This window comes from Callorhinchus milii, unplaced genomic scaffold (genome assembly GCF_018977255.1).
Source record: "Callorhinchus milii isolate IMCB2004 unplaced genomic scaffold, IMCB_Cmil_1.0 Scaffold5, whole genome shotgun sequence".
NCBI lineage: Eukaryota > Metazoa > Chordata > Chondrichthyes > Chimaeriformes > Callorhinchidae > Callorhinchus > Callorhinchus milii.
Window position 1 is genome coordinate 34,101,833 of NW_024704746.1, and position 16,070 is coordinate 34,117,902.

Here is a 16,070-nt window from a genome sequence, read left to right on the forward strand (position 1 = left end):
GAAGTGATCCACCAATTGACTTAACAACTTGCCCAACATTTGGTTCTGCCAGGAATCAAACCCAGGTCTCTCGCTTGTGAGGCAGGTGCTCTAACCACCGAGCTACAGGACTCCACAAATACTACTTTTTCTGAGAAAGGTGTATTATTTGGATGAGATGTTAAACCCAGGCCCCATCTGCCTGTTCAGGTGGATGTTAAAGATCCCATGGCATTATTCGCAAAGGAGAAGGGAGTTTCTCCTGGTGTCTTGGCCAACAATCCTCCAAATAAACTTGGTTACTCACTCCATGGCTGTTTGTGGGGCCTTGCTGCATGCAACTGACTGCCATGTTTCGTGCACAAAATACAGTCAATCCACTTCACAGCATTATTGAAAAGAGCTATATCAAATGCAAAGATTATTATATCCTGTGAAGTGCTTTGAGGTGCTTTGTGGAGTCCTGTAGCTCAGTAGTTAGAGCACTCACTTTGTAAGCGAGAGACTTGAGTTCAATTCCAGGCAGGGCGAAACCTTGGGCAAGTTTCCTTACTCCACACGCCTAATAATAATCCCTCCAAAAAAACGAAACAATAATAAATTGGTCATTTTCAATCTACGACTGTTTGTGGGACATTGCTGTGCACAATTGGCTGCCGCGTTCGCCCACAAATATACAGTCAATTCACTTCACAGTGTGTTCTGTGAAGCGCTTTGGGACGTCCTCCCGACGTGAAAAGCGCTATATCAAATGCAAGGATTATTATTGAGATGTCTCAACGACGTGATAAGTACAGTATCAAATGCAAGAATTCTTATTAGAATTATATTTTGTAAAACTGCCTACTGATTAATATACAGTTAAACCTGTAGTTTATTATTATTAAACTATGTTGTATCACCCTAAACTGCCTTCATCAGGTTTGACTGATACTTCTTACTGTCAAATAACCTGCTGGCTATCTTGGTTTTCTATCTCCTTTTTCCATGGGAGGAAAAAGGAGATAGATAGCATAATGTGACAAGTGCACAAACATTTCAGAAGCCTCATTTTGTAAAACAATTGTGTTTTTTTTAAAAAAAAGAATTAGTTTAGTTTGCATTTCTCATTTGTAAAGCATTGTTCTTATTAATATTAATCCTTTCATCTGATATAATAATAATCCTTGCACTTGATATAGTGCATTTTCATATCATTGAGATGACTCAAAGCGCTTCACAGGATATACTATGAAGTGGATTGACTTTGTATTTTATGGATGAACCGGCACCTTTCACATTGGGAAGGTGTCTTAAAGCACTGTGGGATTTACTGTAGAGTGACTGTATTTTGAATGCCTACAGTGGTTCTGAAAACATGATTTTTGATCCATAAAACTATTTCATTAAAGCAAACGTGGTACTACAACCATCGATTTGTGTCCGTTTTCAGTGCATTTGTTGCTTTGACGGTGCATCCTTGAGTTTATTATGGAACTATGTTTTATTAGCCTAAACTACCTTTGAGACATTGATTGATCTGTTCGAATGCTGCTGACGCTGAAAGGTTTATCATATTTGTCACAAATGATTATACCATTGTACATTTTTACATGTTTATTTTTCAAGACATCTGCGAATGCTTTAACCGCATTTGTTCATATTGTCTTGATTATTGATACGATAGAAATTTGGAAGATCCGGGTTAATGATGCATAAAGTATCCCTTTGTCATCACAACCAGGGGAGGGAGGTTCACTAGGAAGCGGACCCGGGTATGATCCAAAATGACCCCCTTCTGCCTTAAAATGGAACATTGTGCAGAATTGTGAACCGGTTTTAAATCTGGTCACAATCTGGAACCTGATTTTCCGCAGTGTTGAAAATGACCTGGCTTTCCTATTCTGATTGAATTTAACCATTTTCTGCGATTCTGGACAATCTCTTGCATCTTAAGTTGAAATGGTTGCTGCACGGTAAGACTCGATGACATTTTTCGGGCCTCTGTTGTCATCGGGCATTGCTTTAGGTAAATAACCGGATTCTGGCTGACGTGTGGATCTGGATACAGAAAAGACACGGCCTTTGCCTTTTGAACTGTATCATGGACCGGACGCCGGTCATTCCAAGTGTAGCAGCAGCGCTGAACGCGCTGGGGTCAGTAATGCTGAATACAATCAGCCAGAGTTTCATAACAATGAAAATTATTGTCCCAATCTTTTTTAATTTGCACAAATATACACACGGCCAATACAGCGAAGTGCTGCGTGTCCTTCCTGCACAGTGACGAGCTCACACGCCACGTGTACAGCGACGCCGTGTGTAGTGACGCCTGACGCCGCGTGTACAGTGACACCCTGACGTCGTGAGTAGTGACACCATGACTATGTGTACAGTGACGCCATGAGCCGTGTGTAGTGACGCCATGACTCCATGTGTACAGTGACGCCATGAGCCGTGTGTAGTGACGCCCTGACTCTGTGTACAGTGACACCATGACTATGTGTACAGTGACGCCCTGACGCTGTGAGTAGTGACGCCATGACTCCATGTGTACAGTGACGCCATGATTCCATGTGTACAGCGACGCCCTGACTCTATGTGTACAGTGACGCCATGACGCCGTGTGTACAGTGACGCCATGACGCCGTGTGTACAGTGACGCCATGACGCCGTGTGTACACAGCTCCTGGAGCACGTGTCGGAGTCCCCGCCCGCGGTGGGCGGGTGTGCGGTGGGGGAGCGGGTGCGATGGCAGGGAGCCTGTCCGGGATGAGTGAGGGCGGCGGGGTCCCGGTGCCGGTCCCGGTGGAGCAGGCGCTGCTCGAGACCTTCTTCTCACAGCTCGGCATCTTGTCTCATGACCGGGCCAAGGACTATGTGGAGCGGGAGAAGGAGAGCAGTAAGAGCGCGGGGCCCAGCTGGGCGGCCCTGCTCTCAGCACTCGCTCATCTGGCGGCCGCCGAGAAGGTTTATCACTGCATGAGCTTCCTGGGCCAGAAACTGGGTGAGCGGCCTGTCAGCCCAGCCTCACACACCACACACACAACATACTACACACACACTACATACACTACATACATAAACTGGGTGAGCGGCCTGTCAGCCCAGCCTCACACACCACACACCACACACAACATACTACACACACACAACATACACTACATACATAAACTGGGTGAGCGGCCTGTCAGCCCAGCCTCACACACCACACACTACACACACCACACACACAACATACTACACACACACAACATACACTACATACATAAACTGGGTGAGCGGCCTGTCAGCCCAGCCTCACACACTACACACAACATACTACACACACACAACATACACTACATACATAAACTGGGTGAGCGGCCTGTCAGCCCAGCCTCACACACCACACACCACACACAACATACTACACACACACAACATACACTACATACATAAACTGGGTGAGCGGCCTGTCAGCCCAGCCTCACACACCACACACCACACGCACTACACACACACACAACATACTACATGCTACACACACACAACATACACTACATACATAAACTGGGTGAGCGCCCTGACAGCCCAGCCTCACACAACATACACCGCACACTACACACACACAACATACCACATGCTACACACACACAACATACATTACATGCTACACACACACACAACATACACTACATACATAAACTGGGTGAGCGGCCTGTCAGCCCAGCCTCTCACACTAGCACCAGGCTCCCACCCCTGACACACACATATGACATACATACACAGCCCCAGCCTCACACACCAGCTCCCGCTTCTTACATACATTATACATACACCACATACACACACATCACATGTCCATCACCTTGGTTCTCACCCCTTACACACACACATAGACACATACACACACATTACACACACACCGTCACCTGGCCTCCCACCCCTTATACACCACATACTATGTACACACACCATGTACGTACATATGTACATCAGCCCCGCTCCTGCTCCTTACACAACACATACCACACCCACATACTACATATACCATACATACACACACTGCATACACACACTACAGTAGGAGGTCCTGTAGCTCAGTGATTAGAGCACTCGGCTCCTGGCAGGGTGAAACCTTGGGCAAGTTTCCTTACTCCACTCGCCTGATAATAATCCCTCAAGAAAAGAATGAATCAATCCACGACTGTTTATGGGACACTGCTGTGTGCTCTTGGCTGCTGTGTTTCGCCCACAAATATACAGCCAATTAACTTTACAGTCTATTCTGTGAAGCGCTTTGAGATGTCTCGAAGACGTGAAAAGTGCTATATCAAATGCAAGGGTTATTATTTTTTATTATTACATACACATGCCCAATATCCAGCTGCCTGCTCCTTACACACCACACATTATGTACACAAATGTCCATCAGCCCACACTTCAACCCCTTATACACCACATACACACACATATTCATTACCCAGGCTCCAACCCCTTACACACCATATACTACACACACCACATGAACGCATACACAAACACACACATGCATGTACCATATACACACACACCACATCCATACACATAAGTTACACAAACACCACACATCCATACACACACCACATACACACACACATTACTGTCGCAGTGCTCTGTTCTGTCGGTGTGCTATGTATGTACTGCCTATGCTTTGAGAGAGGGGAGGAGGAATAGGAAGTAAACAGGAGAAGTGCAGATATTAGGTATCAGCCCAACTCAGTTGGTAGCACTCTCGCCTCTTGAGTCAGAAGGTTGTGGATTCAAACCTTGTGTCTGGAGTTTGAATTCACAGCCTAGGCTGACACTCCAGAGGAAGTACCTTCTTTTGGATGAACCATTAAAATGAAGTCACGTTTGCTTATTCGGGTGTTCAGGCTTATTAAATATCACATGGCACTATTAGAAAAAAAGAGGCCGGTTTCTTCCAGTGTCCTGGCCAACAATCTCCTAAATAAAATTGGTCATTCACTTCATGGTTGTTTGTGTAACATTGCTGTACGGAAATTGGCTGCGGGTTTGCTTACAAAATAGAGTTATACACTTTATAGTTTTTCCTGGAATGCTCTTTGAGACATCCTCCTTACATGAAAGAACCTACATCAAATGCAAGGATTATTATTAATTGTAGCTTGTGTGTGTTGTATTCAACACAAAGCATTCAATAAAATGTAGGGTGTCTATCGATCTGCCCTATACTTGTTATGTGTCAGCCTTTATGTCTGGATTATCAGGGTAAAATCTGTATTCACTTTGTTATTCTATGTGCATTGGTTTTGAAACCTCAAGCCTGAGGTAGACTTTGTGTTATTGTCGTTTAATCCCACTCTGTGGGCCTCAATAATGGCCATTCAGGCCATCTTTTAACAGCTTGTTGTTTTTCATTTGAAAATGATTCAATTGTGTCTAAAAACTCAGCAAATGGGGCACCTGTCTAACAAAAAATGTTGGTCTATTGACTAATAGTGAATTTCCATCATACAATATTGGTAGGAGTTTCACCTGAATAACTGGAAGCTGTATTTAAAACATATCCTTGCTTTTAATTTTAGTTTCTGCACCAAATCAGTGGCTGTCATGTGATTATATGATGTGGGAATATTTCTGTCCTCCTATTTAAGATAATGATGTATATCCAGTGGTGTGGGATGTGACTGAAAAATTTGCGATCTCTGGCTACCGAGTCCCCATATTCCAATGTAATTAAAATCACATTTTATTGCAACACTATAATGAGCTCTCCTGGGACTTACAATTATAATCACCTGATCAAAGCTGAGAGTATAAGAGCATTGTAGTTACAGATAGGCTCAGAAACATCAATATGGGAGCTTTTCTGGAGTCTTTTTTTAAGAGACTCCTACAAGCTTGACAGTGAATTATGATCTCAGTAATTGTTCTGCATGCTTCTCCGTGGGCACCAGTAGTTTCAGATGAAAATGAAACTGCAGAATGGCCACTGCTAAAAAGGGCGTTTTCCTTGTCATTCTGTAAATCAGCCAAAGACAAACACTGTGCGTCCGCCTGTTATTTTAATTGTCAGAATTCTGGAGCTAGGAACAGTGAAAGGCAAAGCACATGGGAATTTAGAGCCTCCAAGCCACAATATTGAAGCAGCCTCAATGTGCAGAGTTTGACAAATCAATAATATCAATAAACATCCGTTGTTGATCAGTAATCATACACTTCACTGCTTCACAATGACCTCCATGTGAAATCGAGGAAACATTTGGTGATCAGTAATTATACACTTCACTGCTTCACAATGACCTCCATGTGAAATCGAGGAAACATTTGATGACATTATTAAACTGCTTTGACAGCAAAGAGACCTTTGTTTTGTATTCGGCATTCAGTAGGTATCAACTTGTTTTGACACCCAGATGCCAAACCTTATCAATTGCCAAAAACTGAGCTGAATTAATTTAACTTCCCATTTGTGGTGGTAACTCTTCCAAACATTCCTGATGTTTAATGTTTGGAATATCAGAGGTTAATCTACCGCTCAGCCATTTTGTGCTCATCACAGCGCCCTATTCTTTTGAAAAACAACTACTGTAAAAACAAAATACCTGGACCACTTGCACATAGTAGCATAGCAGGTCGTCTCTGTCCCAGTCTTAGAACAAGGTGTGTGGCAAGGTGAAATGAATTGGGAGTAAAATTACTCAGCGGGAAGATTAGGAAGATGTCTGTCTTCTTCCTCCTTTGATGCAATTACATCTGTAATAGTAGCATGTATGCCAGGAGTACTGAGGCATATCAAACAATACCGTGCGTCTTTCCGCTCAATGGCATTAGATATCGAGGGCAGTGGTTTCCATCTAAACTCAGTGTAACTATGTATACACTGGCAGAGCATATGTGTGTGCAGTCACGCTCTTGAGTTTGAGAATGTGGCACAGGTACAACCTTTGTATTACTTTTATTAATTAATTAGCATTGCTTAATTTACAATGATTTGCATTTATATAGTGCTCTTCATTTGGGATAACGTCTTGGAGTGCTGTAATGTATTTTATTTGTGGCTTATAGTCCCACAGGGGGTTGATAGGTCTGTGCTAATTCGTTGGAGCACCATTAGCATTGTGATGCTAAGCAACTGGTTAATGTGACATTGCTTTGCTGTATAATGCCGACTGTTATAGGTCTAATGATAATCCTTGCATTTGATGTAGCGCCTTATTGTGTCTTTGAGACATCTCAGAGCGCTTCATAGAATATACTGTAACTGAGTCACTATAAGTCACAGATGCTTCCACCATTGGAGTTGGCACTTTCAGCCACTTCGCCCTGAAACTTTGGAACATTCTCCCTCAATCCCTCCGCCTTGCCCGATCTCTCCTCTTTTTCATGCCCCGCTTTAAGAACTTCCTTTTCGATCGTGCTTAGGGTCATCTCCCCTGCCCCCCACCCCCCCCCCCCCCGGCTCAGAGTCAGACTCCGCCATCATTAAACACTCTGAGATGCTTTGCTGTGTGGAGGGCACTATATAAGTGCAAGTCTTTGTTTCATCGTTGAGTAACTGGTCGCCTTGTTAACGGATATTACAGGTGGACAGTCGTTCTTCAGTCGGAAGGATTCCATCCGAACAATCTACACTTCTCTCCACAATGAGCTGCGCAAGTTGGCAGCCATTGGGCGGAACACCTCGGGGGGAGCAGCCCCACACCTGGAAGAACTCCTTTCCCATCTCTCTGAACAACTTTGCTTCTTCATCCAAGCTCGCATGGAAATTGCCGACTTTTATGAAAAGATATATTCCCTGAGCACTCAGAAATCCATCAATTCCGAGGAACTGGTGCGCTCCCTGGAAACTATTTTGCAGAAATACAGCTCAAGGTTAGTGGAGCTGTGGTTTGGGACAATACTTTTGTCAATAACAAATGAAACCATCATTGCTTAACCCTTGGACTGTAGAAGTATTTATGCTGCATATCTAATAATATGTTTTCTTTTTTTTCTTCGGTAACATTCGCATCCAGTTTCCTGTGATCAAAGTACATTTTGTTCGGCGTCTTATAATACAGGTTTGCAAGTTCAATAAGTGTATGTTGTTGTGAACAGCAAGTACAGAAGACTGTCCTCTTTTCCAAGTCACGTCTGTGACATGAGAGACACTGCTACCATCTTGTCTAATCTCAGGCAATTTAAAGCAACGCATAAAATGTGCATTTCTGCTATGTTCCACCAGAGGCTGCCCAATACCTCCTTGTTGCTCTTGAGAAAATCTCACGGCACCTAGTGGTGCCAAGCTGTACCTATTCTGCTCTTTGTCTTACACAGTATTGAATTAATATGACACATCACAGAGCTTGCCTCCTTTGGGAATGAGTTGTTTTAGCGTTATGCATGAACGCCTCTGCACTTCTAATAGTCCTTGCATTTGATATATTATTCAGATCAGCAGACAAATAAGCAACGGGTGATGTTTTATGTTAGTAGAAACTGTCAAAAGTTGTGAATTTCTCTATTGACCAATGTCATAATCGATTGAAAGTTTGGCAGGTTGAATTCAGTGCTTTGATAGGTTACCTACGCATGCTTTTTAATTTACCCCTTAGTTATTAATCTGGAACCAAGTAATGTACTTTCAGTGGTTTGATTCTCAAGTTATGATAATTTAACATATTCCACTTTTTAAAACAATAGTCCTTTGTACTATCTCCAGCTGTGCAACTCCTGGGTCTTCATTAGTGCTGTTCACGAGGATGGATGTGGGCTTTTCCCCCCCACCATCCCCTTCTCTCTCACTTTGGGGGAGAAGTAACTGGGATCCTTTCAGCACTAGGCACAGATCAAGATCAGACTGGAGCTTGCAGTGGGCAATCTCCAGAGTATCCATGAGTGGCACGTTAAACTACGCTACTGTGTATTGTTGATGCTGATTATAGTGCGCGGATGGAGTATATAAGCATCTACGCTGCTGTGCGCAATTGATTGCCGCATTTCGCCTACAAAATATACAGTCAATTCACTTTACAGTATATTCTGTAAAGCACCTTGAGTCGTCTCAATGACGTGATAAGGCTCTATATCAAATGCAATTAAATGCATCAAATTAAAATTATTTAAATCCAGAATACGAGCAAATTGGTGCAATTCCTATAACAATCTTTGTGCAAGATTCCGTGTGGCACTGTTTTACATTGTTGAGGAATAAAAGCAAGCTTTGAAGTCTACATTCAGTCGGGAGTTTTTAATTTTGACATTAAAATCCCCGTAGCATTGAAATGTGCAGGGCTGCTCAGTACTGAGCTAAAAGCTAGCTATTAAACTTGCATTTACCTGAAAGCAACAGTGGCAATAAATATTGCAGCATGATTTACTACTTTCACTGTTTTATCTGACTGGGTATTGAATCCCTCTGTTATTTTGGAAAGTGTTTTGTTTTATATAGATGGATTTATTCCAGCCCTGATGTGGAAAGATGTATATAGGCGACGTGTTAATAAATGTTTATAGTTTAAATGTATTGAAGTGTGGATTATGGTAGTCTTCAACCACTGGTGTGATGTATGTGGAGTCCAGAGTAGATATCTACTTGTAAAATTTCTGAGATTAACACTTTCAAAGCAGAATGTCCTTGGAACTCTCCATTGCCTTTATGTAATATAATGTTCCTGCTCTAAGTAAATCGCTGTAAATCCCCTGATGCCAATGCAAGTGACATAAAGACCTTTGTTTTCATAAAACTTCTTAGCACAACCTACAAAAACACTCGATTCTAGTTACTTTTGTATATCTAAAATGCATTTGAGATATTTACAATATACATTGCATCAGTCTTTCCTTTCGTACTCCCGGATCTCTGCTGTTGCCATTAGCTGGCACATTAGCAGCAAACGCAAAGCTTATCTGATCTCTTCAAGAGGCTATTCTTGAATAGTATATTTGTTCGCCCACAAATATACATTCAATTCACTTTACAGTGTGTTCTGTGAAGCGCTTTGGGACGTCCTCCCGACGTGAAAAGCGCTATATCAAATGCAAGGATTATTATTATTATTATTGATGGTGTTTCATTTCTTATTTTTGCAGGTTCCATCACCCTATCCTCAGTCCTTTGGAGAGTACTTTTCAGCTGGAGGTGGACGTTCTGAGCCAGCTGCTGAAGGCTCAAGCTGAAATCACTGAATGGAAGTTCCTGCCCTCGTTACTTAACCTACACAACGCTCACTCCAAACTGCACACGTGGGGACAGACCTTTGAGAAACAGCGGGAAACCAGGAAGCACCTCTTCGGTGGCCAGACTCAGAAAGCCGTCCAGCCCCCACACCTCTTCCTCTGGCTCATGAAGCTGAAAAACACCCTCCTGGCCAAATTTAGCTTCTACTTCCATGAGGCTCTGAGTCGGCAGACGACTCCATCTGAAATGAAGGCCTTGACAGCCAAAACCAATCCAGACTACTGCGGGAAAATATCAAGCTTCATTAGGAAGTACGATGCTGAGAATGTCTCTTTAATCTTTGATAACCGGGGGTCAGAGAGCTTCCAAGGACACGGCTACCACCATCCACATTCCTACAGGGAGGCTCCTAAAGGTGTGGATCAATACCCAGCTGTTGTTTCACTGCCCTCCGAACGCCCTCTAATACACTGGCCCAATGTCATAATGATCATGAGCGATCGGGCTGGAGAGCTGAACACTTTAGACAAAGTAGTCCACTTTTATGATGACAAAGTACAGAGCACTTATTTTCTGACAAGACCAGAGCCTCAATTCACCCTGGTTGTCATTTTTGAATCCAGGAAATCAGAGAAAGATTCCCATTTCATTGCGTTCCTGAATGAGCTCTCCAGCTCCTTGAAGAACTCCAAGCCATTTGCCACCCTGAAACCTGGTTCGAAGGGCTAATTAAATAGCTCAGTCCTCGATTGCACAGCTCTTTAGAAGAGGATTGAGGAAAGCAATAATGTACTGGAACAGAAGCACAGCAATTCTGAGAGGTTTGAACAGGTCATTTTGCCATCAGTCACTACTAGTAAAATATAACTCCTGTTCTTAGTGTTTTCTGAATCTTTTATGCCGCTTCAATCACTGCCAAGAATTCCAAAGTTATACTACAAATTTTCACTTTGCCTGCTGACATGAAAGTCCTGTTTTTCCAAAAGCTGTTGCAGGCATGTGAGAGGACGTAAAACAGCTGAACATGTGAAAAGAATGAGCTTTAGTTTTACATCCTTGTGTGGATTTTGTTTCAGATTTACAACAATTGTTTTTTGGATTTGGTACAGTGAATGAACTGTGTAGAATTACGATAAGACAAAAAAGAAGAGATTGTATGAATGTGTAGAAGAGTCTTGTGTGATGGTGCAGTATGTTCAGACATAGAAGCATCCACGCTGATCTCCTGACTTCAGTCCAGCTCTCAGGGAAGAGGGTCAGGGTGAAAAAAACATCTGATGCGATGGAAACTCCACGACTTTCACACATGTCTCGGGAGCTGGCTTCAGTGGGTGAGATATCTTGTAGCAAGGAATGTCCAAAGCTGAGAAATTGTATTCAGGCAGGAGGGTAAAACAATAGTGTACATAAGAGATATGAAGATAGTTCTGAGAATATACTGGATTCCAGAACTCAAAATAACGCTGCTGCTAACGCTGTTGCTTGGTTTACAGAGAATTACTGTCCTGTCAAAGAAAATTGATATCCTGTGATCAGACATTTAAAAGAAATCTTGATTTCCAACGCCTTATATTCTTTAAAGGAAAACTGGGAAATTTGAAAGCTTAATGTACTGTACCAGGAACTTTGATGGTTTCCAGATTTACTTTTGAGTTGACTGAAGATTGTAAGATTTGAGCTATAATAAACCAATACTGACTAACTGCATAATGCATTTCTCTTGATTTCACCCTCTTTGGAAAATTGAAACTAAACTGCCTCTTCAGCACACAAAGGGTTACTGTCACACAAAGCCGAGAGAGAACATACCCGGGAGGGACAAAAGGGTTGGGTCTGTGTCCACACTCTGTATACAGTGCAGAGAAGCAGGATAAAGGAATGGTTGTGAACTTATTTAAATTGCACTGTATTTGAACAAAGTTCAGTCCTTTTGACTCACAGTTTCGAGGCCCTGATGTTTGAGGTCACAGAAAGCTCAAAGATGACCTCATCTGTCCAATAAGTGCCTGTAGATCTGTACAAACGAACCTCTGTGAACCTATAGTGTAGGTGGGGCTAACCTCGAATGAGTACTTCTTATTGCTATCCATTTAATAGTGAACCTGGGTCCCATTGTGGATTCTGTCAAATAATATTTGCCGTTGATACGTCATATTGAGGTGAATCATCTCCAATGAACAAACTACTTTTTAATTTTTCTATTCAGAGTTAGTAGTACTGCATGATTTCCATTTTGCACACAACAGTGTACATAATACACACACAAAGATGTGGCATGAGTCAACTACAATGCAAAATTCTCCCTACATTGGTAGCGCCTTGCACTTTGACCTGCAAGAAAAGCATACAGAAAACCACCTTCCACTTAACGTCCTCCCGACGTGAAAGGCGTTATATAAATGTAATTTTGTTGTTGTTGTTAACACATTACACTCAGCTCCTTTCCAGGTAGACAGTCAAATAAACGTTGATCAGTACTGAATTCGTGAAAAACAATTGTATGCTGAGAACTTCTTTTCACAGGCAATTGGAACTGAGACTACTTAATCTGCTTCTGTTGGAGACGATTGGAAAAAGATCCTTATACCAGAGGTGAGAGGATTGTATTGAGACAAACCAATGTACGATGTCTTTAAAAAGACAAGACCTATTTCAATCCATCTCCTCTGATTTTACTGGAATCAACTCGATCCATCCATCCGATCCATCCTCCATCCAAACCATTACTTCTACAAAACACTAGAGCATTCATGCTTCACTCTCCCTAATGAATTAATGAACGAGGAATTTGACATTTTGCTCCAGAATGCATATGACATAAAAACAAGCTAAATTCATCTAAAATTGCTGTATCACACTCCTGCTTTGTTCAGGTCCTGTCCCTTTGTTCCCATTAATATCCATTTCTCAGTTGTCCCTTCACAAAAAACAGTCAAACAGTATAGAGAAGCACTTTGAGACATCTTGATGTCGTGATAAGGCCTCATTATCAAATGCAAGGAGTATTATTCAGAAAAAACTCTTATAAAATATAGCTGGCTGCTTGAAGTTACCATTTTCCTAGGACATTGTATATATCATTATATACCAACACCTAATAGTATTCACAGCCCCTCTGAAATTCATTCATTCAGGGATTTAAAGTTGTGGCTGAATTTCTACAGCTTTGATCTCATAGACTAGTTCAAATGCAATACTTTTATTCTGCAGTTTGATGAAATTAAAACAAGTGCAAAGTGTTGATAAATGCCTTAAGCTTATTTACGGTGATGATAAAGGCATTTTACATGGGTACAGATTTGTATTGGATTTAGAACAGAATTTTGAAGTACAGAATGAAATATTATCCTTCCAATGATGGATTTCAATAATATTTTTAAACTATAACAGTATGGTACAACATTTTTCAGCCGCATTTTCTACAGGTTGGTTAAGAGAGCCACTCTGCCCCCAACCTCTGGAATTCCATCCCCCAATCACTCCGCCTCACCCCCTCCTTAGCCTCCTTCAAGTCCCGTCTCAAAACCCTCCTCTTCGGCCATCCCATCGGTCACCCCCTTCCCCTCCCCTCCCTTCTCCTCCCCTGACCCCAGCTTGGATCTGAAATGCTGTACACTGTCCAGGATCTTGAGACGTCCTCCCGACGTGAAAGGCGCTATACAAATGTAATCTTGTTGTTAATAACAATACTTGGTATAGTGCCTTATAAGCAAACTTAGAGTAAAAAAAGGCAAAAGAATAGAAAAATATTGTAAGTGCACACCACTGAGGTAGAATTTTTTTTATTTCACACAAAGATAATAAATTCTCACCCTTAGCTCAGATAATATTCTTTTAAAACACAGGTATATTACACTGATTGGGTTTCTTTATACTGGCGGTCTATTGGAACATCATAAAGAAAACTATTTTCTCAAGATCCCATTCATCAAATCTTGTGGTTGTGGCATTTGGTGCTCCCCTCAAAGTAAAAGCATCAATTACGGAGAAAACAAAATCGATATTGATTGATTTTATGAATGTGACCCAGTGCAAACCTCACTTCACTATATTTCACCCATTATTTAAAGTGCTAAAACAGAAGCCTGCGGCAAAAATTACTTCTAATATGAGTATATGTGCTCATACAGTAATAAGATTTCCCCTATTCTAAGTGCACATAGTTAAAGTTACTACATTTCGAGGGATACCCAGGAGGATATATTACCTCTTGTCAAGGAAGTTAAAGACTTCATTAGATTTTAACTGAACCTTTTGGAGGCTAATTTCTTTTCACCACACATTGCAAGAAAGGCATCAAATAGCTTTCCTTTAATAAAATAATTATACACGGCAGATTTCTACCTTACTCTGGAGAAATGTTTTTGGCAGCTTTGTTTTCCCTTGTAATTTAATATAATTTCTTTTTAAAGGTTTAGTGGTCGATTCTAGGAAGTCCTGCAAAAATGTTTTTGGAAACCTGTCAGGTGAGATGTTTTCGAGGTTAGGGATGTGTTTTACAGAGCTGATTATGTGGCATTGATTTAGTTACTGTGTGTCCTGGTGTGACACTGAGTTTGTGCATAAGAATGTATGCAATTGTATCTAATGTCAGATTTAAATTTATTTATTTCACACAAAGATAAGTAGAATAGCAAATTAAACACTGTGACATAATAATAATAATAATTTGATATAGTGCTTTTCACATCTTATAATAATAATCTTTGCATTTGATATAGCGCTTTTCACATCTTCTCGACGATTCAAAGCACTTCACAGGATATACCGTAAAGTGAATTGACTGTATATATGTGGGCGAAACATATTAGCCAATTGCGCACAGTCATGGATTGAAGTGATTGTTTTTATTATTTTTTTCTTGAGGAATTATTATCAGGCGTGTGGAGCAAGGAAACTTGCCCAAGGTTTACCCTGCTGGGAATCGAACCCAGGTTCGAGTGATCTCACCACTGAGCCACAGGACTTCTGATGTAGGGAATGTGGGTCTAAATGACATAGTGGGGACGAGGGGCACTTTTCACAGGAAGGGCATTACTCTTGCACTCTGTTTTGGTACTGATTCAGAGCAGCGTTGCACAGGGCATCTCACCACAGATTTCACTTGGAAAAAATTGGGGAGTGGGGGAAAACTACCCTTTGAAGAGCCCTTAACGATGATCAACCTTGTGATCTTTTTCGCTGTTTGCTTTCCATCGGGGCAGGCTCGAATGGCTGAATGGCCTACTCCTGCTCCTAATTCTTATGTTCTTAACTCGGTTTCATATTACATTAGGTGCATTGGAATCCCACAAGTCAACATTTTCTACCTGTCTTTATTTCCGTCCAAAGCTGTAGTTATCCTTTAAAGAAATATAATAATAATAATAATCCTTGCATTTGATATAGCGCTTTTCACGTCGGGAGGACGTCCCAAAGCGCTTCACAGAACACACTGTAAAGTGAATTGACTGTATATTTGTGGGCGAACTCGGCAGCCAATTGCGCACAGCAATGTCCCACAAACAGTCGTAGATTGAAAATGACCAATTTATTATTGTTTTGTTTGGGAGGGATTATTATTAGGCGTGTGGAGTAAGGAAACTTGCCCAAGGTTTCGCCCCGTCTGGAATTGAACTCAGGTCTCTCGCTTGCAAAGCGAGTGCTCTAACCACTGAGCTACAGGACTCCTGTCTCATGCAGAAGATGTTCATAAAGTTAAGAATTTGACATGTGCAGACAAACAAAATCAACTTCTCAAACAAAAACAGAAGAGGCTTAAAAGCCTCTCCCTCCCAACATGACCCAGTTCTGACGAAAAGTCATGGACCCGAAACGTTGACTCACTTTCCTTTCTCCATAGGTGCTGCGTGACCTGCTGAGTGTTCCCAGCGACTTCTGTTTTTGTTTCAGATTTCCAGCATCTGCAGTATTTTGCGTTTTGGTAAAATCAGCTTCTCACTTTAGATCGAATAAATGTTCT

The 16,070-nt window shown here is 41.7% G+C and overlaps 1 protein-coding gene across 1 annotated transcript; it reads left to right on the forward strand.

Moving 5' to 3' along the window:
- The first annotated feature begins 2,659 nt into the window (after positions 1–2,659).
- kics2 (KICSTOR subunit 2) lies at positions 2,660–11,815 on the forward strand. The gene is made up of 3 exons (XM_042335918.1): positions 2,660–2,965; positions 7,533–7,821; positions 10,021–11,815. The coding sequence occupies exons 1-3, from the start codon at positions 2,710–2,712 to the stop codon at positions 10,835–10,837; spliced, it is 1,362 nt and encodes a 453-aa protein (XP_042191852.1). The 5' UTR covers positions 2,660–2,709; the 3' UTR covers positions 10,838–11,815.
- Positions 11,816–16,070: the final 4,255 nt, after the last annotated feature.

What these genes read in the sequence shown, in the direction of transcription:
- kics2 (XM_042335918.1), top strand. Translation starts at nt 2,710, where the DNA reads ATGGCAGGGAGCCTGTCCGGGATGAGTGAGGGCGGCGGGGTCCCGGTG. An exon ending in CTTCCTGGGCCAGAAACTGG is followed by an intron (nt 2,966 to 7,532) that starts GTGAGCGGCCTG and finishes CGGATATTACAG; the next exon opens with GTGGACAGTCGTTCTTCAGT. An exon ending in TTGCAGAAATACAGCTCAAG is followed by an intron (nt 7,822 to 10,020) that starts GTTAGTGGAGCT and finishes TTATTTTTGCAG; the next exon opens with GTTCCATCACCCTATCCTCA.